Source organism: Apteryx mantelli, chromosome 1, assembly GCF_036417845.1.
Source record: "Apteryx mantelli isolate bAptMan1 chromosome 1, bAptMan1.hap1, whole genome shotgun sequence".
Taxonomy (NCBI): Eukaryota; Metazoa; Chordata; class Aves; order Apterygiformes; family Apterygidae; genus Apteryx; species Apteryx mantelli.
Window position 1 is genome coordinate 100505236 of NC_089978.1, and position 24606 is coordinate 100529841.

At 39.6% G+C, this 24606-nt stretch overlaps 1 protein-coding gene across 1 annotated transcript in view; it reads right to left on the minus strand.

The window, feature by feature from the left end:
- BACE2 (beta-secretase 2) overlaps window positions 1–24606 on the minus strand; it is a 49292-nt gene that overhangs the window by 5380 nt on the left and 19306 nt on the right. Inside the window, exons 2-8 of the mRNA XM_067289769.1 lie at window positions 21308–21396; window positions 13804–14020; window positions 12100–12228; window positions 10690–10824; window positions 7370–7471; window positions 3715–3864; window positions 2335–2503 (exon numbers count right to left, since the gene is read on the minus strand). Of these exons, the coding sequence (XP_067145870.1) occupies window positions 2335–2503; window positions 3715–3864; window positions 7370–7471; window positions 10690–10824; window positions 12100–12228; window positions 13804–14020; window positions 21308–21396 (991 nt within the window). The remainder of the gene's footprint in view (window positions 1–2334; window positions 2504–3714; window positions 3865–7369; window positions 7472–10689; window positions 10825–12099; window positions 12229–13803; window positions 14021–21307; window positions 21397–24606) is intronic.

Genomic DNA, 24606 nt, shown 5'->3' on the forward strand with positions numbered 1-24606 from the left:
GGCAGGAGGCAGCTCTGGGGCTGCTAAAATTGCAGTCAGGAAGCAAATGGAAGAATGACAGGCAGGAAAACCTGATTTAAAGTATTTGTCAAGTTACACTCTGTCCTTCCAGAAGCACTCAAAATATGTCTTTCATCACTGCAGGGCATCTTACAGAGGTCTTCATTAAACGACCCACATCCATATCCAGAATTTTTTTTCTTAGCAAGCTCAAAGACGACAATTCTGGACCTGTTAATGATGGAGAGATTTTTTTATTTTCTTATTTTAAAAGGCTTTTAAAATGCCCTGGGGCTACAACTGAGCTAACTAGTATCTCTCTTCTTATGCTCAATTACCTAGTTGCATTAAGCACTCAAGTACTTATTACCCTCACCTTCTCCAAGATGAATATTGGAGATTAGAGAAGCATTGTCAGTCTTGCTTTTTTTCTCCTGGCAAGTCTCTGATACTACAATTTTTTCCAGGGCAAAGAACATTTCTCCATTTGGGACAGAGACTTGCACATGGGTATGCTGCCTTTCCTCTGCTCCCATTTGGATTCCAAAATGTTCTTGTGGTGCCATAGCCATGACTCATCAGAATGGGGATGAAAACCCCAAACTTTTATTTGTTTTTCGCTCTCCTTGGTGAAACAAGACATATCATGAAAAAGCAAGACAGTTAACCAGCGCTGTGAAATCAGCCTGTCCTTGAGAGGCCATAGTGCTTGCTTGATTAGCAGGACTCTGACAGACCACGGATTTGATTCTTGCTTCCTAACCAGCAATATGCAAGCCTGACAGAGACAAGGTGGGTGCAGTACAGAGCCCAGTCTAACAAACGTTGCTGGAGCTGTGCTAGTTGTGTGCAGGGACACTACAGCGGCATCTGTACTACGTTGCTTCGCTGATCATGGAGTACAGAGATTCAAGCAGCCCTCAACAGTCAGCTCAGACCAGCCAGGTGTACTTGCTTGGGCTGTGCATCAGTGATACAGGGGCTGAAAGGGAGAAGTAAGGAGGAAAAATAGGAGAACTGAGTGAGCAAGAACGTGGTACTAGTAGATCAAAGACATGAAGATGGTAGCAGCAGCGCTGGTGGTGGCTTCAGGCCAGAGCAGGTAGAAGGTCTATTAACTTGAGTACTAGCACAGTGCTGTGCCCAAGCTAATTCATTTTCTCAGAGTGCTGGGAATATGATGTAGAGACAACGCAGGTACTCTCTGCAGTCCCAACTCTGAGGCACTTTGAGGGTTCAGAACTATGCAACTTAACACACCTTGTGGTCCCAAAGTGTCCAGATAATTGAGAATTAAAGAACAAGCCCTTCTACACACAACAGCTGCTCCCCCACCAAGTCCTTTTCCCTGGCCATAAAATTTGTGTTTTCCCAGACATTTCTCTTTCCCATTTGATATACTGTACTGGGGATTCCCCAAAACTTTCTGTATTTGAGATTTTCAGTCCTTTGAAGTCAGACACTAATGCACAAATAAAGTAGCTCTGACTAGCCTGTCTCTCTCCCTGGGAACTCCAGACATTCACAGAGATCAACTGCGCAATGTGTATGCTGTGAGTTTGGCCCAAAGAAAGAGAAATCACTGGATTAGATGATATAAACTGCTGCTACCAATAACCAAAGGGTCTATCATGGATTTTGTTTTCCGCTTTTTAAGTGGATTCTAGAAGTATAATAAAGCATGCAGCCCTTCCTGGCTAACCACTTCTCATACCAAAAATTATCAGTTCTTTTTTTCACATTTCCTCAGCAGCCAGTCAAAAGGATAATGGCTTTTCTACTTACACTGAGAAGACTACTTGTTTAGAGACAACAAAAACATCACAAGTCTAAATTTGAGTCCCATTTTCATCTTTGCTTTTTTTTTTTGAGTATTTCTGAAAGGCCAAAAAGGTACAATTTACATTTAGAGAAAAGCTTTAGTATGGTATTTCACTGCACATTTCAGAAGTTAGTTGAAGAGTCTATTCATCTGCAAACTAGAACAGGATTACACAAATGAAGCTGCAATAAGACGAAGATGCTACTATAACTGTGTTGGGGAAACGGCACACACAGGCAGAGATCTCAGAAAGAAGACGTTCTCTCAGGGAAAGAATGTAGCTAAAATTTCTGAAGTTAAGGCTGATTTACTTTACACCAAAAGGTAGGAGAGTGCAATTACAGCTCTTTTTTCCCTCCCCTTGAAATCTGAATAGTTTGGGATTGCTCACAAATATCCCCTTCGCACTTCATTAATAATCACATTTTTCCTATCAGATAAGTGACAAAGCAGTTCTTTTGAGAGTGGCAGGTGTTTCCTGACCCACCAGTGCAGGACAGTGTTTCTCTTACCTGCACATGGACTCACTGCAAAGCCCACTCTCCTCTGAGCTCTGTCAAATATTACATAGAAGCCTTCCATGACTGTAGCACCAATAACTAGGGCATTCGTGGAGGAAGAGATCCCAAATCGGTAGCACTGTAGATTCTCTCCAATCCCAAGAATGGGTTGAATATAAAGCTATTAATTAAAAAAAAAGAAGCCAGAGAGTAAGAAGCAGCAAAATACAGTACTTAGAAGATGACAGTTCAGAGAGATCTCCAGAACTTTTGATTTTTATATTCAATCACTCAAATTCCACTAGAAATAAAGACTGAACAGAGGCAAACAGGCTTCTATACATTATTTTAAACTGGTCAAAGTTTAAGTGCAGGTAAGAGGTAAAGCTCATGGAGTCTAAGCTTAAATCTGAACACAATCAGTCGCTATGTAAAGGTCACCTTCAATTTCATGAAAGCCATTTTTTATTGTATATTCCATAAGGGAAGGAAGGTAAGAAAGGACTTTGGATGTGAACACAAATCAGAGAAATATTTAAATAATTATCAGGCTACAATGGATGCGGAGAGCATTCAGTGTCAGCTTCAAGGCTCTACGTTCATAAATTCAAGTCACATTTTACCCCTTTTCTCCTCAGAGGAGACAAAAGATTGACAACTACGTGATCAATACAGAAAAACCTTATCATAAGGCCTTACTATATTTCAAGTTAAAATGTACTTAAGAGGTTCATTCTCAGCTTTGCTCCTGAACATCCCCCAAGGTAAAAGACTGTAATAGTGATGTTAGAGGATAGGTTGCCTGTATTGCAACCTATATTGGGGAAAAAAGCCAGAGAGCAGAAATGAAAGTGGCACATTATATTATAAAAGTTGGGATGGAATATTAATAAAAGAGAAACCAACCAAGTTATAGAGACTGGTGAAGAGATCAGACAGCCTCATTGCCAAGTGTGTCATTTTCAGGAAAAGTGCTCCAATTCACAGTACCATGAAAACAAATCAATTTGCTTCCCAAAATGAGAAGAGCAAAATGAGCAGAAACAGTGTGTATCAACATGTAGCTAAAATGTCAAGAAAAACAAAATAAAAACTTGCTTTTTTTTTCCTGATAGTCTGAAGAATTCATTCAGAACTACACAGATTGCACTCAAATGGAGACTCTGTTTTTCTTTTTACTTTCAGGTGTCAGGGCTTCTTTTAGCACACAAGTTTGTCATTTTTCCCATTCAAAGTTTGATTTTTTAAATTTCATTAAACTGTTTTCCCTCACATCCAGACATAAGCCAGTTCTCTATTATTGCTAAAAAATAGCTCCTATTTTGTAAGAGCATGCACTCTTATAATAGTAAAAATAAACACATAACTGAAAAAAACAAAGAAAGTTGAGACCTGTGGTAGGATAGAGATCCGAAACGATCTACTGGAGTTTTCATCCCTCAGGTAAATGGAGAGTTTGGGAAATAAGGACCAGGGTCTTTCAGTTTTATCCCAGCATGCAAGCTGTGAACCAGTCCAGAAACCAGAAGAGAATTCTTGTATCTAAGAAAAAGCATGATACATAAAGATTGCAAGTATTTTGATGGATTTTTGTAAATGATCACTGCCAATATTTGATACTTCTGCTTCCCATAGAGAAATTCAGGCATGAATACGAGTCTGACATAGACTTTTTTCTTTGGTGATAAAAGCAAAACCCCCAAACCCAAATCAGTGTGCATCACAACCTGTCATGACTTGGAAGAAGGGGGAAGAGGTAAAAGACGACTAACAAATTTCAGCTCTCCCTTCCCTCCCCATTTCTGTCTCATTACTTCCACTTCCCCAATAAACATGTATGACCTTCCTGAGCAATCATTACAGCAAAGAGGCTAAGCCCTACCTCTTCTCTAAACAGCTGTGACCAAACGCCAATGTTTTAAAGAAACAGACACTGTTTAAAAACACAGAACAAGACACGAACCACATGAACATTTAACAGTCACACTGACGGTTCCTCAGTCAACTTTAGGGTTTTGAAGCTAAGGCCTAAGCCAAAATCCTCTGGAAGCTAAGGGAATCAAGGTGTGCTACAGTCAATGGAAAGAAGCACATACTTCTGACTCTCTTGCTGCATTGCCACTCACTATCAGTAAAACTTGACATGCTTTGGAAATAAAGTTTATTAACAGTGTTTCTCAATATATCCATGGCGCTAACAATGCAAACAATAAACCCCTGCAGAGCTTCTTTACCTAAGACAAACATCCTGTCTTATGTTCATGCTCCCTGAAAGACACAAAGTTGATGTGCTGCCAGATTGGAGGAAAACATTTCCTTATTCAAGTGCAATACTTTGTGCTGGTTCTTATTTCCCTGTGAAGCAACACACAAGGCAGCATCTTGTTCTGACATTGTAGAGCCAAAGCAACCCATTTGGGTGAAAAAGAAATATGCAGTCCAGCCCCTCTACTGCTCTCATCTACATTTAATTGTGGTATTATTTTGTAAACATCTGTTTATAAATTAGGTATATGGCATTTTACACGTGACATATTTTCACACATACCTGCCAATGAAATATTTGTTAATAAAGAGGCTGCACAGCATTACAGACTTGATACTTCAAGGTGCTAATCTCTGTTCTTGGGCCAACACGCATCCACTCATTTAAACACGCAGTGCAGCTTGGGGACACAGACTGCATTTATGCTTAATTCTAAATGCATACTTAAGTACATCTCTTGGCATGGGACAGAACGCTCTGTCCCTCAGGATTGAATCCCAGGTAAGACCTGCTGAAAAATGTAGTCCTCCTCTCTTTCCATCTCCTCTTGGAAAACAGAGCTTGCAATTTGAGAAGAGCTGCAAGATAGCACCCAGGCTGGACTGGCAAAGACTATAGAGTGCTCTATTTTAAGTACCTGCTTTGATTTCCCAGAAAGACTGCTTATTACGTTGCATTTCTCTGCCTTACTTTTGTATGCCAAACAAATGTGTGTGGAGGTGGGGCTTTATGATACCTAAAAGTTTATTAAAATAAAGATTTTAGGTCTATGTGAGACTTTCCTTCTCCAGCTATGCTTACTAATGCTTATTACTCCAACAACGCTTACTAACTTAGCATTAATTTAATGCTGTGCATAGAGATGCTGTTCTGATTTCAGCTCAGCAAGGTGGTGTAGCTACCACCCCACTCTGGCTCATCTCTGCCCACCTGCCAAAACCATCACTCTTCAGACCTGCCAACATCAAAACTGTATCTATAGCTGCTCCCTAACAGACTTCCATCCAAATCAGTTGGGTTAAAAAAAAACCTGCACTACTAAAGACCAAAAAGCTCACAGCCTTGTCTTTTTTTTTTAACAGAGCTGAATAAAGGCACGCTACACATGCAGTTGTGCCAATATACCTGAGGGGGCATATAACATCTTGCTGGGAAGCTCATAATGAGCAGCTGAGAGCAGAAACTTTTTAACCTGGTTCACCTGCAGTCAAAGAAGCATGTTTGACTAAAGCCTGATGATTTTAAGTTGCAATGATGCATAGCCTGCCAGAAGCACAGAGCACTAGGAGTGTGATTGTAATGCCATAGTACAACTGCTGAAAATATCCTTTTTCCTGACATCAGTCTTACAGTGTCAGAATCCAATCCTTACAGCGCCTAATTACTTTCTTTTTTAATAGAATATCACCATTGTTTAGAGGTGTGTAAATAACTTTTGGTGGTGGGGGGGAGAAAGGAGTACAATAGCAAGGTCTTGGAGATTAAAAAAAAATTCCTAAAATAGAAGAGTTAGTTTATAAATTTTTAATAGGAAGAGCAAAAATCATTAAGCAGAATGGGTGAGTGCTTCCTATCTATTATCTTATTGATTGGTGGACTGACTGTTTACTTGGCATATGGAAGGCCCCAGTTCAGATGTCCTCCTGACCAAAACCAGAGAGGAGCTTGGACTGCTGTGACCCACTTCACAAGAGAATGTTGTATCCACAAGGCGACATTACAAGAACTCCTGGGTAGACTTCTTTCAATTCCCCCCCTCCATCGACTGAAATTGTTCCAGTTGATACTTAAGTGCTTTACAAAGAGTAGAACTTTCAACCAGTGAAATTGAACTACATAAGATAACTGGTATATTTATTTCAGATACTGGACATCTGCAAGCAGTGAAGAACAGTTCATGCCGCATCTCTGCTCTCAGTCAGGTAAGGAAAGGATTAAGTCTTGATCTACCAGCATACAGGCAAATACTCTGCCTTTTGGGCAACCAGCCAATAGCCCAATTACTGCTGTCTCCTGTGGTTCGTAACTACTACCATTGTCCATTTGTGAAGCCATGACAAAAATATGAAAATTGTTCACTTTGAATTATCTAGGATTTATTCTTCATCTTCAGCTTTCTCAACGCTGCTCATATTGCATCAAAATTTATGAACAGTTGTTGTAACCCAGAAAATGTAACGTCAGCTGATCTACACACAGAGAAATGCACTATCCCTATGCCCTACTTCTAAAACCCACTCTATTTCCAAAGAAAGAATCTTTTAAACATAAATAATTCAATAATGAAGGCCAAAAGAAGCTTTATTGATGTGAATAATCCTAATGAATGGCATGCATTCTATACAACAATAAGCATTTTATCTGGAAAGTAACTGCTTGCAGTATCAGGTTTACTTTAGGTACACTCAGTTTTGAATTAAAGGACTGAATTTTTCACTCAACACTTTGAATTGGAGAGACAGGGATTGAGTCTGTATTTCTGAAACACTTAAAACAAAATACTCCATTTCTGCACTATTTCTGACCCATTTCCATACAGGTTTCTCTTGTCTATATATGGCTCTCTCTTCTCCCACCTCCCCTTCCCTTTTCCATTACCATCAAAGATAATCGGTCAGTTTTTACTCAGTAACAGGGGTAGATGTAGAAAAATTCAGTCCCCCTCAGGTCAAAACTCTATGACTTACAAGGTAGATGGCAAAGATGACACTCCTTTCAAGGATCGTGTGAACATTTAATAGGAATTTAAGATTTCAAGCAAGTTTAATCACATTAGCTTACCAGAGACGTGCGAACTATGGCTTGCACGACAGCACTGAAGACTTTCTGGGGCAACCGGAGGAGGGTGGTGCCACTGTCTACTATTGCTTTATCTGCATTATACTAAGGGGGGAGAAAAAAGGAGAGAAATTACGCACACTATAGTTAATGTAATGCAGATTAAACTGTTTCATAACAATGACCAGGCTGTTCCTTTTCAGTAGCAGTCTTCACAAACCTGTATGTCACACCATTTGGCAGATCTCTCCAGTTGATAGCTTAGATTCAAATGATGTCCGAGAGCAAAAGTAAGACATAGTCTGGACACAAGAGTGAGTTTATCTGCATCTCTCAAGAAATTACAGCGTGTCACCGGAGCTATTGAAAATGGCCAAGCGCTCACATTCTCAACCTGCTGTAAAAGGAAGTAAAGCATGGCCTGACTCAGAGGTGAAGCTAATCCACCTTACCTCACATGCGCCTTGGGCAAAAAGTACTCTCATGGTCAGCGTGGACACACATTAAGTACACTGATGTAGCTTACACGTATGTCCAAGCCCTGAATCAAAGTCTCTGCTATAACGAAAACAACTTGCTCTAGTTTAAATATAATAGAGCAGCCCGCTTATAATGACCCATGCTTAAAAAAAGTCAGGGAACATTAGCCCTCATTAAATGCCATATTTGGCACTGGCTCAAAGTACAAATGTCAAATGCCACACCTTTCTCCCTCCGCTTCTGAAAACCACCAAAACACAGGCAAAGGCACCTACAAAGAAATCGGCAAATTTCAATCTCACTGCCTCAAAACCTGTGCTAGAAAAAAAAACCAACCCCCCCCCCACTTTTCATTATTAAAATCCCAACCCCCAGATTAAGAGATATCTTCAAACTTCTGGTACATTATACAAAGAATAAATATTTTAAAAGGCAAATCTTTTTTCATGAATCCTTTAAAAACAATGATGAATTGTAAAAAAAAAGGCAAGTAGCAGTGGCAGTTGTTTGCATTAACTACTTTTGTTATCAGCTTAGGTGATAGGATCAGTATAACTCGACAGTGACATGTTTATGGCATAATCAAAAGACACAAGGAAACATACTGCATAAGCTTATTAGGAAGAGGCCAAATGGCAAGCTAATTTAAAATCCATCAATTTAGATGCTTTCAGGTCAAATGGAATATCTTTAGTGCAATGATAAAAATAAAACCCAACAAAAAGCAGAAAAGTAACTCTGACAGTTATTTTCTTTTTGAAAGAAGCCATGCTTAGGCTGCTGAGCACTGCTGAAAGAAATGCAAACTGGAAAACCCTGCTATGAACCACCTACCATTTATTCTGCACTCAGAAATATTTCTAAAGAATGGAGAAAAATACCAAGGCATTGTGGCCACTTTCTTTTTCTTTTTCTTTTTTTTAAGAATTCTGTAAACAGAATCCATTTTTAACATATTTGTACCATGAATACACAATCACCAGCATCCTTGAGAGACTCCCTTGGAAAAAAGTAGGTAGGAGGCACAGCCAAGAGGACCACCCATTAACATAAAAACCACACAAAATTTCTGGAGTAGCAGTATCACTCAGTGAGTGAGTAAGTGCCACATAATTTTTCATGCCGTGTACGGAATACTTTCAGTGTGCAGTAACTTCTTGCCTTCTTAGTCTTCCTGGTTAATATTTAACAGTGCCCCTGGGCAGTGTGCAATATCGGCAGCTCAACACTTCTCTCAACCCTGGTCTGACAGGATCAAGGCCACAGCTGCAGTGTAATACTGGACAAATTCCCAGCATTGAAGCTTTTCCCTTCCAAGGAAAGGAGCAGTCTCTGGTCACTGTGACAAAAAAAATATTTCATTTCCTAGAAGATGATTGAGAAAAGAGAGGGCACGTAGTTCTTCATTCTGTACAGTGAATTACACACCCTCTGCAAGCGCCTAACTAGCACCACTCTTCTGCTAAACTTTTGTTGGAAGATCTCCTTTGATCAAGAAAGGAATGATGCCTTCTGTACCACTGACTAGCACACTATGCTAATACATACAAGGTGAAAGCAAACAATGGCTTAGAAAAGGCCTGCAATAACAGAAAACTTTCATAATTGCTAGATTTTTCAGTGATTTGTTTTTTGGAAACAGCAAGTATTAAACCATTAGTACCATGATTCCTCTTCAAAATATGTTGACTGTTTTTTAAGGCAAGAAAGAAAAGCAAACACAAACATTTATGCTAGAGGCCTAGCAGTAAGTTATGCTTTCTGAACACTATAATAAAGATAGAAATAGCTATTTAAATAGACCATGTTTTGCTTATTAAATACAAGAAAGATATGAATGATTTTAAATATTTTATATGGAAATATGATGTCCATATTTTGTATGGAAATATATTTATGCACATGTAGGATTTTATCATTAATTTCACTCAATCTGTACAAACTCTAAAAAATGCAGAATTATGCTCCACAGATTTCTAGCTACAAGAACAAGCATAAGATATTTTAAGATGCCTAATGAAAACAAGGCATGAAAATTGCAGCACTAAAATTGAAACATGAATAGCAACAAGCAATAGTAAAAACAAACAAAACACATACATATACACACATCCTCCAGAAAAAAAAATTGGGAACAAAAATCGTTAACGACACAGCTTCACTAGACTGATCCAGAGATAACAGAACATTATTCCCAATAAAAATAATAAACATATCCAAGAAGAATAATAATTGGCAAGACTGAAGTGAGCAAAAATGGATTACCTAAAAAAAAAAAAGAAGGATGGGATGAGATACTTCGGGAAGCTTCCCAGGATGGCACCTGCCACCTGCCATCATGAATTATGTGCTTAGACATCTCCCTGGGTGTCATTCCAAAATCTTTCCTTCTCTTTGTTAAAAAATTATTGTTTCACTTTCTTTGATTTTACTTTCTAACAGACAGACATAAACTGTAGTTATTTAAAGACTGTCGTCTCATTGAAGGAATGTACAATCTTCAGTGTCTGGACACCTTCATTACAACAGAAACTCGTCCGGATGGTAAGCCCTTCCAAACCATGGCACTCTCATTTTCAGTGGACTGTTCACTTAGTATTTTCAATAAATTATAGACTGGGCTACAAATATTATGGACAACTTTAAAGTCCTGTTTGAAGCAATTTTAGCATGTTCGATGTATACACTACATTTCATATGGCTTGTTCATTTCTCTTCAAAGTTATCATGCAGCCTTAAATCTCAGAGGAGACTGCAATACACATCTGCTTGCAAAGACAAAACTGATCAATTAAGTACTTTTCTTAAATTTATATTTTATATAGACACCTTATTGCAAATACCTCTCTGCAGTCCAACTCGAGATTCTGTCCTCCAACCTCCAGCTTGAGAATTTCAACCTGATAATACCACTCCTCTTTGATAGGTGTATACCAAATATCACCCTTGTACAGACTTGGTTCAATTCCACCCAGAATCTGAGGGAAAAAGAGAAGGGAATTTAGATGCTTTAAAATCCAGGCTGTTTAGCTTTGGGGCAAGTGCAGGAAAAAAAGGAGAATATCTAACAGCAATACACAGGGTTTCAAAAATTTAATTTAGCACCATTTGTAAGGATTTTGCTGACAAATGCTATCAACTCTTAATCAATAATAAAGTGATACATATTTTGCAACTATATGAAACATCTAGATGTTAAAAGACTCTTGCTTCAGTAAACCAGAATTCCCATATTGGGCCAGATTACCAGCATCTTCCACAAACTCAAACTAATTTTCTTATGAAAGTTCCATTGTTTAAAAGAGTATCTTCAGTGGCTTAATCTAGGCAATGTATAAAAATAAGAGAGAATATTAGGCTTGCACATGATAAATTCACCTTATAAATTCAGAAAAGCCTTACTACTGCTTAATAACAATTCATTTTTCTTAAACACATCCAAATTGGAATATGACCATAATATTATTGCTACTAGTATTATTGTCTATCAAAATTTACATTTAAGCTGACTGGGAATATACTAGACTATCGGACTTTGATGGTTTGAACTGAACTAACTGAACTAACATGAATGAGTATGCACTTGGGCTTTGTTTATTTCAGGTATGTCAACATCTACAGTAGTATGTGAATTTACAGCAAAATAACTATTTGTGATTAACTCCCTGTGCTGATATGCTTATTTCAGCATAATTCAGGAAGTGTAATTCCAAAGCATGGTCCCAGATAAATGTAGGCCAATTCTTGGTTTCACTAAAACTGATGGAATAACTCTCCTAATAACAGTAGGAAGATTTGGTCATCAGACACTCTCCTTTGGTATGTTGTCTACAAAAAAAAGAAAAGGGTCTTGATTCTTCTTCCTCTTTTTACCTCATGTAAAAAATTGACTGTAACATTTTTATGAGTTTGAACAAGCTTAGTAGTTGAGTAAAACACTACTCAGTTTGAGAAAGGTAGCAGAATCTGTCCTGAAGGAATTGCATCAGGGATGGCATGCACCACAACACTTCCCTTTTTATTAAAATCGAACTTGAAATGCAGAAGTTTACTCAAACTCAACAGAAAAAAAAAAAAGAACAGAGAATGAAAACAAACAGGCCATTGAGTTTTGCCTAAGTGCTTAACTTTTCCTTAAAAATTACAAAGCATTTCATATATTTAATACTAAATTTGGAAAAAGTAGGCTAGTCATAGAAAAGGAGAGAGATTAACAAATATACATTTTCCCTCTCAGATTGACAGATACCCACAAGACTACCTCCGTTGGTACCACTTCCAGAAACAGGCAGTCCAGCACCACACATCTGCAAGGAGAAGATGTTCGGGATCTTTGCCTGCCTCACAAGAGAATCAAAGAACGTCTCCACAGAACTTGAAGGCTTGAGGATGTTGAAAAACAAAACAAAAAACACAAAAATTGCAGAAGTATTCAGTAAAAAGCTTTGTTGAAGAAATGAGCAAATCATTCAAACAAGACCACTTTTCATGAGTAAACTGAATTTCTGACAACCAAGTGATGAAAATCCTAAATATAATGTCATAAAAAACCCTGCCATTTCTTGTTTTCTTTTTTTAAAACATTTTTAGTCTTGACCATTGTCATAGAAATCCCCAGAGTATTCTCTAATTGCAGCTTTCAAATACAAGTTACAGGTTCAGGCAGAAACTTTTACCAAGAATGTAACTGGAAATAGCTTTGGATTATTAGAACAGTGAAAAATAACTTGCTCTTCACACCTTTCTATGGTTAAAAGGCAGAATTTTAAATGGAGGAATTTCAAATTTTAAATACAATAGTCTAATTCTAACGAACCTGGTACTCAACAGCACTTATTTCCTCTTCCTTCTTTTAAAAGACGTAATATCAAAGCACGCCCAGTTCTACTGATAATATTTGCTAACAGGTTTCTCTCTTACAGCGTATGCCATGCTTGCCTTTGCAGTTATTATAGTATTACAATTCTGTTGTAATTCAGATTTCTGTGCAGATATATGTCGTGACATGTAGAGACACTGGTTAGCTTGCCAAATGCTCTTACTACACAAAGTACTAAGCAGCATCAGAAGCTAAGAACACTTCAGTCTTCAGAAGAAGGGAAAAATAAATGCCACTGTTTGTCAGAACCAGAACTTGAGAAGCAGCTATTCTCTGCTTGTTGACAATGTATGACAGCAAGTAAGGCAGAAGTCAATACAATGATCACACAGCTCTTGGATAAAGCATTTTAACTCTAGAGTCAGCAGACAGTATTGAATTGCTTGTTCTACCTGCATATGTCTCAGTTTGTGGATTTTTTAAACAGTTATTGTGTAGGTTGAGAGCTATGACTATATGGTGTTCCAGTCACGTTTTCAGTTTTAGACAATAAACAATTTTTAGATTATAAATTTTAGGTTTTAACTTAGACTTCTACCTGAATTTCCTACCTCCCTAAGAACAGATACGTTTCATTATAAGTTCATGAAAACACCGTAGCTCATGTTTGTTCTGAAATTATCCACGTGCTCTCAGTCTCAACTTTTATTATATGTATGGAGAATGTTGTAGAATGAGCTGCCAGGGGCTTTGCCAAGTAAGTTCATCAGTCCTTTGACAAGTCTTGAGGGAGCTCATTAGAACCCTAAGAAATGCCCTGCATACATATAACAGAGGCCTGGTAACCTTTACTCCTATCCTCTGGTACTACAAGGTCTGTAAAAGCTTTTTCTTTCCAGATGAGCTAAAATTGGAGCATCCACCACCAGAAGTGCCTAAATCCTCATCTGGGACTGTGGTATCATCACAACTCCATTTATTCTTTCTGGAATTTACCAAAACACAAAAGATCCTTAGCAAAGAGTAGTTGGAAGGGAGGAGTCTAACCCTGACGGATCATTTGTTTTCTTTACCTTAAAATTTAGATTTCTAGTTATTGTCATTGTGAAAGACAAAAGCTGGGGAAAGGACGACTTACCTTGGCTAAGGCATCATAGGCAAGACCAAGAATCCCGTGCCATTTAACCCCTGGCAAGAAGAAATTCTCTGATTCAAGAATGGTAGCAATGTTGATAGTGTAGCTGCCATTGATTCCTTTCGGGATAGTAATGACATCTGTACCTAGCATTCCAGTCCAGCTTCCTTGAGTGTACTTAACTGTGACATCAATTCCTTGGGACTTATATGTACTTGACCTTTAAAAGGAAAAGACACACTCATGCATGAGCTGCTCATTTGCAATGCAAGAAAATCAAGTACTGTTCAATCTTAATTTTCCCTGCATAGGAAAAATAGTGAAGTCTGCAAAGTCAATCCCATATACTCACAGAGGCAGCGGGAAGGATTGTAAAAGCAGTAAAAAAGGATAATAAAAAATCTTGAGCCCCTGTTTTGACCCTAAAGCCATCAATGACTCAAATCTTCACAATATGTCTTTTTTTTTTTTTTTTTTTTTAATCTGTGATATTATGCCATCTACTGCAATACATCCCTGACTCAGACAGGTCCCATTACAACAGGAGCAATACACTTGAACTGGAAATGGAATGTATTAAGTGATGCTAAGGAACTGAAAAGCTTCTGAATTCAAATCTAAAATTGAAATGCCGAGCTACCTGAATAGCTTTAGAGTAACACCTCATTAATATTATTAAAATTGCATTTTGGGTAATTTGTAGTGCTATTGTGAGTAACAGCACTAAGATGCATGTTTTATGAACCTGCAGTTTGGTTTGTCTATAATGAGGTAAGTAGATTTGGATATAATAAACAAACGATTGTAGGACAATTGTAAACAAACTTGTAGGACGAAAGGAAGTGTTCCTTTTAGACCGGGGCAGCAAAAGCAAAGGAGCAGTTAACTATGGCACACCAAAGAAAGGAAGAGATTGCTATGTGGAAAGCTTAACAAAAACAGAAAAAATATCAATAGATTTTTAATTTTAAAATCTGTAGTATAAACACAGCAGTCCTCTTCAATCCATACCACTACTGAGGAGCTACAGAACTCCTACATTCCTTGCAAACTAACTTTGGTCACATTTGGTGGCACATGGTTTCTCCTTTTAAACAGACCAATGACCATGCTTGGTTCATCTGAACAGACTTGTAGCTTGATAGCCTTTTTAAAAGTAAAGTTTAAAATCAGCAGGTTAAAGTAATTTCATAATAACATCTTTTACACTTGTGTAAAACAATACAAGTGCAGGTGATTACAGTGCAGGGAGATTTATGAAGCCAGTTTTAACTTAAGAGCTGCTTTGACAGAAACAGCCACGGAGCCATGAAGTTACAACACAGGCAATATGAGCCCGCCAACGAGGGCTGACTCAGGGAGCCAGCTCATCCTGGAGCACATGCTGCTGTGGCTTCACAGTCACCTCCACCTGAGCTAGTCAGATTAAAGTTAGTGTGATTATGCCTATTATGGGGTTAATGATAACCTTTCAATGGCAATGCAGACAACTTCCACCCACTTGAACACACCTTATCTGACTTAACAATTAGACCATATGAACTATGGCAACTGATCCTCCTTCTAGATGAAGGGAGGTAAGGAATAAAAGACCAGGCTCCATTCCTAATTAGTTCTTGATATTCCCAATGCCTACCCCTTCAAGGGCTTCATGGGCCTAGCAGCTTATAACATCCAAGACAGCAGAAACAAATGAGGCAACAGGCCACACAGATTGTCTTTCAAAATGCATGAATTCCAGAGATACTGGTACTATTTGGATCCAGTCGCTGCTACTGTTATTACTCTTTTAACTTTCTGCAGAATTCTGCATTTATATGACACCTAGACACAGGGACATCACTGCTCAGTCAGGGTCTTCAGAGTATCACTGTGATACTAAGACAAGGTCTGGCAGTACATTTTATAATTCAAAACAGAGTCTGAATAATTAGCAACATTAGAGAAACTGAGGGGAGAGGGAAGAGGAAGGGAAAATACAGGACTGTTCATGAAGAAAAGTGCCTGACTGTGCAACAGAAGAGGAAACATCTAAAATCAGAGAGAAAGGGGAGAGCTGGGAGAATAAAGTGAAGCAAATCTGGGAATACAGACTCTGCATGACTAGCAACAGTAGCAGCACAAAGCTCTTCTGTAAGCGCTAACAGCCTAATGGACTGAGCTCTGGAACAGGACACAGAAAGACCGGGTTCAGTTCCCAGTACTGTTGGTGAGCTGTGGAAAGGCAGGACAAGTCACTTCCTTACCCTCTGTGCCTCAGCTTCTCCATCTGTAGAAATGGGTATGATGATACTCATCTCATTTGTAAAGCCCCCAGAAGTCCTGTTTAAAAGCAGACCTTGTTATTTACTTCAAGAAGCAAAATTCCTGGTGTGGGAAGGGATCTCACATGATTCTTGTGGCAGTAATCATATTCTGTTTTGCAAAAACAACATTTCCTGCTCCATTTTCTTGACTGTAATCAGCCTATGTTTTTCCATCTGACTGATCCAAAAGAAGAAAACTTCTTTAGAGGTCAAAACTAGAGAGTTGTTCTAATTCATGGCCTGTGTGTTCTAAAACAGAAACACACAGCACAAAAAATTCTAAACAAGCCATTTTGGCGATGATAAGAAAACAAGAAATTCTACTCTTCTGGCAGGAAAGAATATATCTAAACCAGAGGCAAAGAAAAGGGCCTAAGAGATTACAGTGCTGTAGTACCATTAGTCCTTTCTCCCTCTCCTTACTGGCTACTACCTTCTCTACAGAGCAGCCACCAGAAAAATGGTTCTCAAACCTCAACTGGCTCTCAAGCCTCAGTTGAGATAACTAGCAGTGGGTTCATTTTCCCACTCAGTTACTCCTCTGTACCAGACTGTAGCACTAAACACAGCATAGCCACAATGTTATTTCTAATATCATTCTGCATTTGAAGAAGTTCAACATGGGAACAGTAAATCGCCTATGCAGAAAGCCCTGCTTAATACTGACCTCACCAAACACATGGAATTCCTTCTTAATTCCCCCCTCTCCCAAATCAGTTGCCACTCTGTGAGAAACCAGTGCTTCACATTTTCCTGCTTATCCATTCACCTTCTTCTAAGCAGCAAATCAATGTCTGCACAGACAGCAATGGCAGAGAGAGAAAACAGCAACAGACTAAAAAAATCTGAGGAGAAGTTTTGATTCTTTCTCTAACGATAGATAGACGGCACAAAGCAAGTGATTCAAGGCCAACGACTTTAAGACAAAGCAAATGTGAAAACCCAACAACCACCTTGTTGTCTGAAGACTATTCCACAACATAAATTACTGATTTTTAACCAAGAAGTCCCACCTAATTTGCAGGGACTCTGAAACAAGCTTACTATTTACCCCAAACAACAAACTGTACAGTGAACCACAACAAACTTGCAGGATCATACTGCAAACAAGAGCTTACTTTTGTCTGCTTGTACATACTTTATTGTATTACCTCAATTTATTGCCCATAATTTTTTTACCCTCTTATCTCACAGAATGATCAGCTGCAGATTGCTCTTGAAACTTGCCCATGAAGCAGCAGTATTTACATTGAAATAGTACTGTTGCTTAAAATCTACTCCATGAGTATTTCATTCTTTCACATACCTGCGCCATTAATGATTATTTAGTTTCAAGTATAAAAACACCTTTACACATCAGTTTAAATAGATCTTTTATCACAAGTAGCATATTCAACAAAAACTACTTGTTATTTTGAACAGTATGAGAAACAGAAGCTATGATTTTTTCTTTTCAGTTTAAGGGGAAAAATTATGCTGTTTCCCCAAACCTTATATATCATGGTAACTTATACACCATGATCATCACAGCAGACTCAGAACTTTTCACAGCAAAATTTTGTCAGAGCAACTCACAAGTCTAAGTAATGAATGAATTCCAGACTAACAGAAAAGAACATATAGCCACTGACATATTAAAGAAATGACAACAGCTTTATTTGTTTTGTACACAAAGACCCAGATAATTAAACAATGGAATTATATGACACAAAAGCATCACACACAACATCATTTAATCAACTAGCTTTTTTCCCCCAAATTGCTCAAGGAGGGTACTTTCTCAATAACCCACCCCCCCATGTTCCTTGACACTCTGAAACAAAGACAACATCTTTCCTGTGCAAAAACTCCTTAATTTCAGTCCAAAATCAATCACACATGTAATTTAGTATCATTTGAGTTAAAATTAAACTAATAACTTGGCAATCAGGAAATTCAGATGCATCATTGTGTTTCTCTAACACAATATTAATATTCTAATAAGGAAAAATCTATAATTCTGCCCCTACAATTCTATTAATGTAACAAATTACTAATCCTTCTTTTGCCTTGCCTTCAATTTGCAGTTTATGGCTTTGATATGGAAACACTTCATGATGATGGCAGAGAAACTGCAGGAATGATTACCAAATGAGAGGAGACAACTTTATTTGATTTTGAGGTGTTCCACATAGCATAGAGGTCATTTCATCTCATTTACAAACAGGTAATGATCATTCGTAAGTCATTTTACATAGCTGGCTAATGTGATAGCAAGGCCGCTGTCTATCATCTATGCAAAATCATGGCAATCAGGGGACACCCCTGACTACTGGGAAAAGGCTAACATTAGGCCCATTGCAAAAAAAAGACAAGAAGCAGAGCCCAAGGAAATACAGGCCACTCAGCTCACCTCAGCTCAGGAATGGCCACAGAGAACAACCTCCTGGAATCCGTTCCCCAGCACGTGAATGACAGAAGGTTATCAGGAAAACACAGCAAGGATTTTCCCAGGCAAATCATCCTTGACAAGCCTCACTGCCATCTACAAGATGACTGGTTAGATGCATGAGGGGAGAGGAACTGTAGTACATCCCAGCTTTAGCAAGGCTTTTGACACCATCTCCTGCAGCATTCCCACTTGGAAGCTGAGGATGCTGGGGCTGGAAGAACAGACTGCTGGGTGGGTTAGAAATGGGCTGGGGCCACTGGACTCAGAGGGCAGTGATCAATGGCTCAGTGTTGAGGTGGCAATAAGCGGAGTGCCCCAGGCATTGTTACTGGAGAGAAAATTGTTCAACATCTTCAACAGCCTGGATGATGGTCAGACTGCACATTTGCACAGGACACCAAATTAAATGGAATGGTTGACATGCTGAATGACAAAGCTTCAATCTAGAGGGACCTTGAAAAATGGGAGGATTGGGCCAAAGGTATCCTCATGTCATTCAACAAGGAGAAGCATAGGGTTTTGCAGCTGAGGTGGAACAACTCCATGCTCCAGGACAGGCTGGGAAGCGACTGAAAGGACTTGCAGTTATGGTGGACACCACACTGAATAAGAGCCAACAGAGTACTTGCTCTGTACATACAGCAAACCCCAATGTGGGCCGCATTTGTAGGGCCATGGACAATGTATCCAAGAAAGTTATTACTCTCCTCTGGTCAGCAGTGGTGAGACCACACCTGGAGTACTGTGTTGACTTGTGAGAACATAGTTCAAGAGCAATGTGGAGAAACAGGAGAGGGACTGGCAGAGAGCTACTAAACAGGTCAGGGGTCTAGAGCACAGGATCTGTGAGGAGAGGTTGAGGGGAGCTCGGCTTCAGTTTTGCAAACAAGATGCTAACAGGAGATGTAATAATAATCTACAACTACTTGATAGACAGTTACAAAGATGACAGAACCAAATTTTTCTCTGTAGTGCCACAATAAAACAATGGGAAACATCCACAACTTACATTTTGGGATGTTTAGGTTGGATACTAGGAAATATTTCCTCACCAGAGAGTGGCGCAGCACTGAAACACACTGCCCAGAGAGATCATGGATTCGCTGTCCTTGGAGGTTTACAGGACTTGGCTGGACAAAGTCATAGTTGATCTGATCTGGTGACGGTCCTGCCTCAGTGAGGATTTGTACTAGATGATGTGCAGAAGTTCCTTCCAAAACACATTTGCGAAATCCCTCACTGATTTTGGAGGGGCCAAGATCCTTCCCAGATGACATTTATGCTTAAAGTATTTGACATAGAAGAAGCATGATGTAGCCAGGTTCATACACGCTAACGGCTGCACTTTATTCTGAGAACATTCTAATTCTCCATCAATCCAACCCAAACCAGCAATTGCTTCTCTGGGCTATTATCACTTGAGTTTTGCTGAAACTTTTGATAAAGCACTGTTAACTTTTCAGGGCCTAAATTTCAAGGTTTCATTGTTAATTTTATACTAAAGTTCTCAAAACACAGTGCACTCTGAGAACACTGATAAGAGACTGTAACCTCTGAGTGATACGCACAGCCTTTCTCAGCACAGGACCTCTGTTGCTGTTTCTAATAGTGGAAGGTTCTTAGAGAAGCCTCATCTTTCCAGACAAAAGAACATCACTGAAGAAAAAAGGGAGAAGGAAAATTGTGCTTTTAGTTTGTTGGCAATTAAGTTTCCTCGTAATTATAGCCACTGCCTAAGGAAAGGGATAGTTGGCATGTAAAACTCTGCAGTAGTGCAGAAATAGCCTTCAAATGCAAATTCTGGACTTTTCAGACCTGTGTCATCTCTGAGGGAGCTGTGAAGTATCCCCATTAACATTTGAATATTTGATAGGAGGTAAGGCTGCTCTAATAAGCAGCATGGAAATACTGTCTTTTCTTCCATTCCTGGTGAATCTTATTAGAAAAAAGCCAAAGTCCATGTTAAAATACATAAAGAGGTAACAAGAATGGCAGTACTCTCCAGCGTCCCAGTCCTCTAAGTATCTTTATCCATATGCTTCAACGAAAGATAGACACCCCATTTTGGAGAAATTTACCTGAAACAACTGAAACTAGAGAAGGGCAGAAAGGAAGGAAGAAAGGAGGGAGAGTGACTCAGAGAGACAAAGCTGTGTTTGGCTGTAACTAATGTCAGTTTATGCTGAACACAGAAAATCTTGTGCATAACAGGCACCAAAGCCAATAAGTCATATAATACAAACAGCCAGATATAGAACAGGGTCTTGTCTGGATTGCTGACTGATGGAGGTCATTGGCCAGACTAAACAGCAAATTAGTTTTAGAATGACCAATTTTGTTTTTGAATGAGCTGTCATGTAACAAAACCAATTAATGCTTTTTATTTACTTATTTTTAAACAAAAACAAAGTGTATTTAAACTTTTGAAAAATGTTAAAACTACCTGGATAAGGAATTGGCTGAAATTGGCATCATTTTGCAAGTGTTCCACACTAGCTGAATCTGATTTTTACTCTGCTTTCTTCCTTTTTTCCCAGGTCTAACCATCATTTCACTCTGAATTCAGTTTCACTGTAATCAGTGGGACTGTTTATGGAGTCAGGTCGGAATCCGCATCGGAGAAGGACAATCTTCTGATTCAGGCAATAAAATCCACACTCTCACAGGATGTCGCAGAAGTCCCAAGAACTGCCTTACCATCCACTTTTACAAGTAGTCAGAATCTAAAAAAACATCCTATCACAGCAGGGTGTGCAGAACAGGTACTTACAGCTCTGGATTGAAGTAGGAGGTGACATCAGGATCAGGTGCACCTGCTACAGCAAAATTACTGCTTCCAGTGTCAACCAGAATATTTAACTGCCGAAACAGAAGAAAGGAGAGGTGGTTTTCATATTTAGCTAAACAAACAAACAAAATCATTATTTTGTCCTAATTACCTTCTGTTTAAAAATGAAGATAAATATTGCCCTGGAAAATAAATAAAAAGTGTCACTGTTGGGAAAGTTATGCTGCTGTGACCCTTAAACAGCTGATTATAATGAAATACAGTCATGTTCAGGGAAGGGTGAAAACCCTCAAAACCAGCATTCACGCAGCAGATGATTTCATGATCACGTCAAATTTCTTTTTGGTCCAGTCCCTGTGTCTCAGAAACCTGGCTTGCCTGGGACGCACACTGAATTGTGTACTGTTTAAAACACTGCTTGCATTAGAGCTTACGAGGTTTCCACGTAGGGGGCTGAGCGCAAGTGTGGGCAGAAGCAGGCAGAAACACGAAGCTGCCCAGTGGCTTGGGCAGCATCGCAACGCTGCACGGCTCACTCCAAGCCCCAGCAACCTACCACGGTCTGCCCTGCCTTTAAGCAGGGGCACAGCAGATTTCAAAACCTTGTGAAAAGCACTGATTGATTGAAACGTGGCCTAAAAGTAGGCTGCTCGTTCAGTTAATTGGGAAGATGATTTAAGCCAAAAATTGCCTAACAAAAAAACCACACAGACAAATTGAACCCCCTCCTTCTCTTTCCCCATTTGGCCCAGTTTCCCAGTCTGGTTCACCACAGCAGCAGGATCACTTCTTTCAGTGGCAGTGCTGCTTTAAGCCACCTTGAAACTACAGCTTGAGGGTGTTCCTAAATGATAATTTATGCCAGTCACAGAATGCACTACTACCAAAAGTAGTGGTCACATTTTTTCCCTGCTCTTGGCTGGATGCTTCCCATGCCTTTTTGGCATAAACTCTAGCTCTAGTTCTCACATGGCCATACAGCAAATCAGATTAGCCTCCTGACCCACCGTTACCACAAAAATAAAAATAAAAATAAAAATAAAAATAAAATCAGTAATCCGTCAGATCAGATAGTTACTTCCAAAGAGATGGTAGAAGCAGAGGCTAGAAAAGGGTGATTGCCTCTCTCAGTGACAATGTGGACTCAGATTGTCCTAAACTGACTGTGAAATCATGCCCTCGGCAGGAGGGGACACCCACTCCCCAGAAAATTTTCCAGCAATTAAGAATCTTCCTGCGGGAGGGAAGAAGACATCAGGCCTGGGTCGCCCATGGTTTGAATCCAGCTCAAACCTGCCACTGCAGTGGCCCCCATCAAGCCTTAGACTTGAGGCAGCCAGAGAACTAGCACTGAACACAGATGTGGGAAGGGGAAAAGGTAAAGAGAAGAGAAATCAGTCTAGCGCTGAGAAAGGAAGTGGAGAAAAGCTTGAGTTCAGGAAGGAGCGTAAAGACAAAGGCAGGGGGAGAAGGTTAGCATTTGGAGAAGATTGTCTGAATTCTTCTTAAATAGATTTTAGACAGAGCATAGACAAAAGAAGTGTGAGCTGATGTTCAGAACATCTTTGGTTTGCATGTGGAGGGAGAAGGGGAAGAGAGTTGCCTATCTTTTACCTTAACTTAGTTATGCTTAACACAGTATGTTAACTATGTTAACAACTTAACATAGTATGGAGCTGAGCAGCTCAGAAAATAAAAACAAACAAACTGATCCTGATCAGTAATCTGTGAAATTCTCTTCTGAACTACATGCTCACGCTTTCATTGGTATTCCCAGTCCTTATCATGCAAACATTTTAAGACTAAAAAGAAACAAAATCACAGTCTCACACAAGTTATTTATCTGGCTCCCTGCATCTCAAATTTCAGATTAAGCAGAGACAGTGCAAAAAAATCGGTTTTGCAGCCACACGAGCTAGACACAGACTTTTAAAAACAAAAAGACATATACAAGTTCACCTGACTCCAGGAGCTGAAGCTTTAAAAGAAAATAAGACTCTCTGAGGCATGACTTGCAATAAAATCCAGTTTGCTGCTTACTTTATTTCACTCTATAACAAAACCTTAACATTTTGTCAAGTACCTAGCAAAGTAAGAACTATTCATTTTTTTATATCTGGGAGAGGAATGGTATTAAAAATAAGTAACGAAGAACAGCTACAATGTGTGCATCTATGAGAACCAACAAACGTTGCTCAAAGGGGTGCCGCAAGGCTTAAATTAATTAGCATTTGCAAGGCAGTCAGTCATGTTTGAGTAATGGGCACTATACATCAGCAGCATAAACACATGTAGGTGTTGCTGTAGCTTCAGTAATATGCATGACACCATACATGGAGGAGGACTTAAAAAAATCAACCAACCAAAACCAAAAACTCAAGCACATATACGAAGGCTATTTTACCCCCACACCTTGAATAAAATGTTATCCTCACAGAATTCACAAGTCACTGCAGAAAGGGGCAACTTTACTACCCACAGAACTGAGCACACGAACACTTCTAAAAGAAAAAAGATACCCTCCAACTCCTTCTCCCTGCCCAAGCCAGGGCGGCTGACCCTACAAGTGCCAGCCCGCTGCAGCGCAGCAGCGCGCACATGACAAGCTGCTATTGAGGCTGACATTCTGTGGCTGCATGTTTGAGTCTAATGAGATGCAGGCAGCCCAGACGGACACAGATTTATTGTAGTCCCCACAATAGCGCCAGTGATCAGCAGATCATTTTGGGGTGGGTATAACTTACTGAGTTCACCGTCTCTCTCTTCTACACCCTTTGGGGCTAAATTTTCTCGAGTGCCTTCACGTCTCATTAGGAACCACTTTCCTGGCGTCACCACTGAGGCCTGCTTTATTCTGTGCAGTGCACTGGCAATTTAATATCGCTGCTCCGGGAGCTTCTGGACAAGCTCTGGCAAGTCACCGGTCAGCAAGCAATGGAGCGGGGTCCAGGGCCACCTGCCCTGCCCCACTGCTGGAGGTCGGCACTGCCCTCTCCCTAGGAAACGCAGCCAAACACACAGGGTGCCCACACCCCCGCCACTGCATTTTGCAACCTGGCTTACTAATGTAAATGGAAATCAGTGCTCAACTGAGTTCACTGAGCTATGAACTGTGACAGTGGAGAGTGGATGTACCTCTCTACACCTCTGTCTTTCCGCCATGGGGACAGTAGACACCGACACAGAGGCAGAGCTGAGAGTGTCCTCTTACGCTGCCTCCCCATGAAGCACCAGGGATTGTGAATCAGAGCTTTCACAGGCAGGCAAAGCAGGTTTATTGG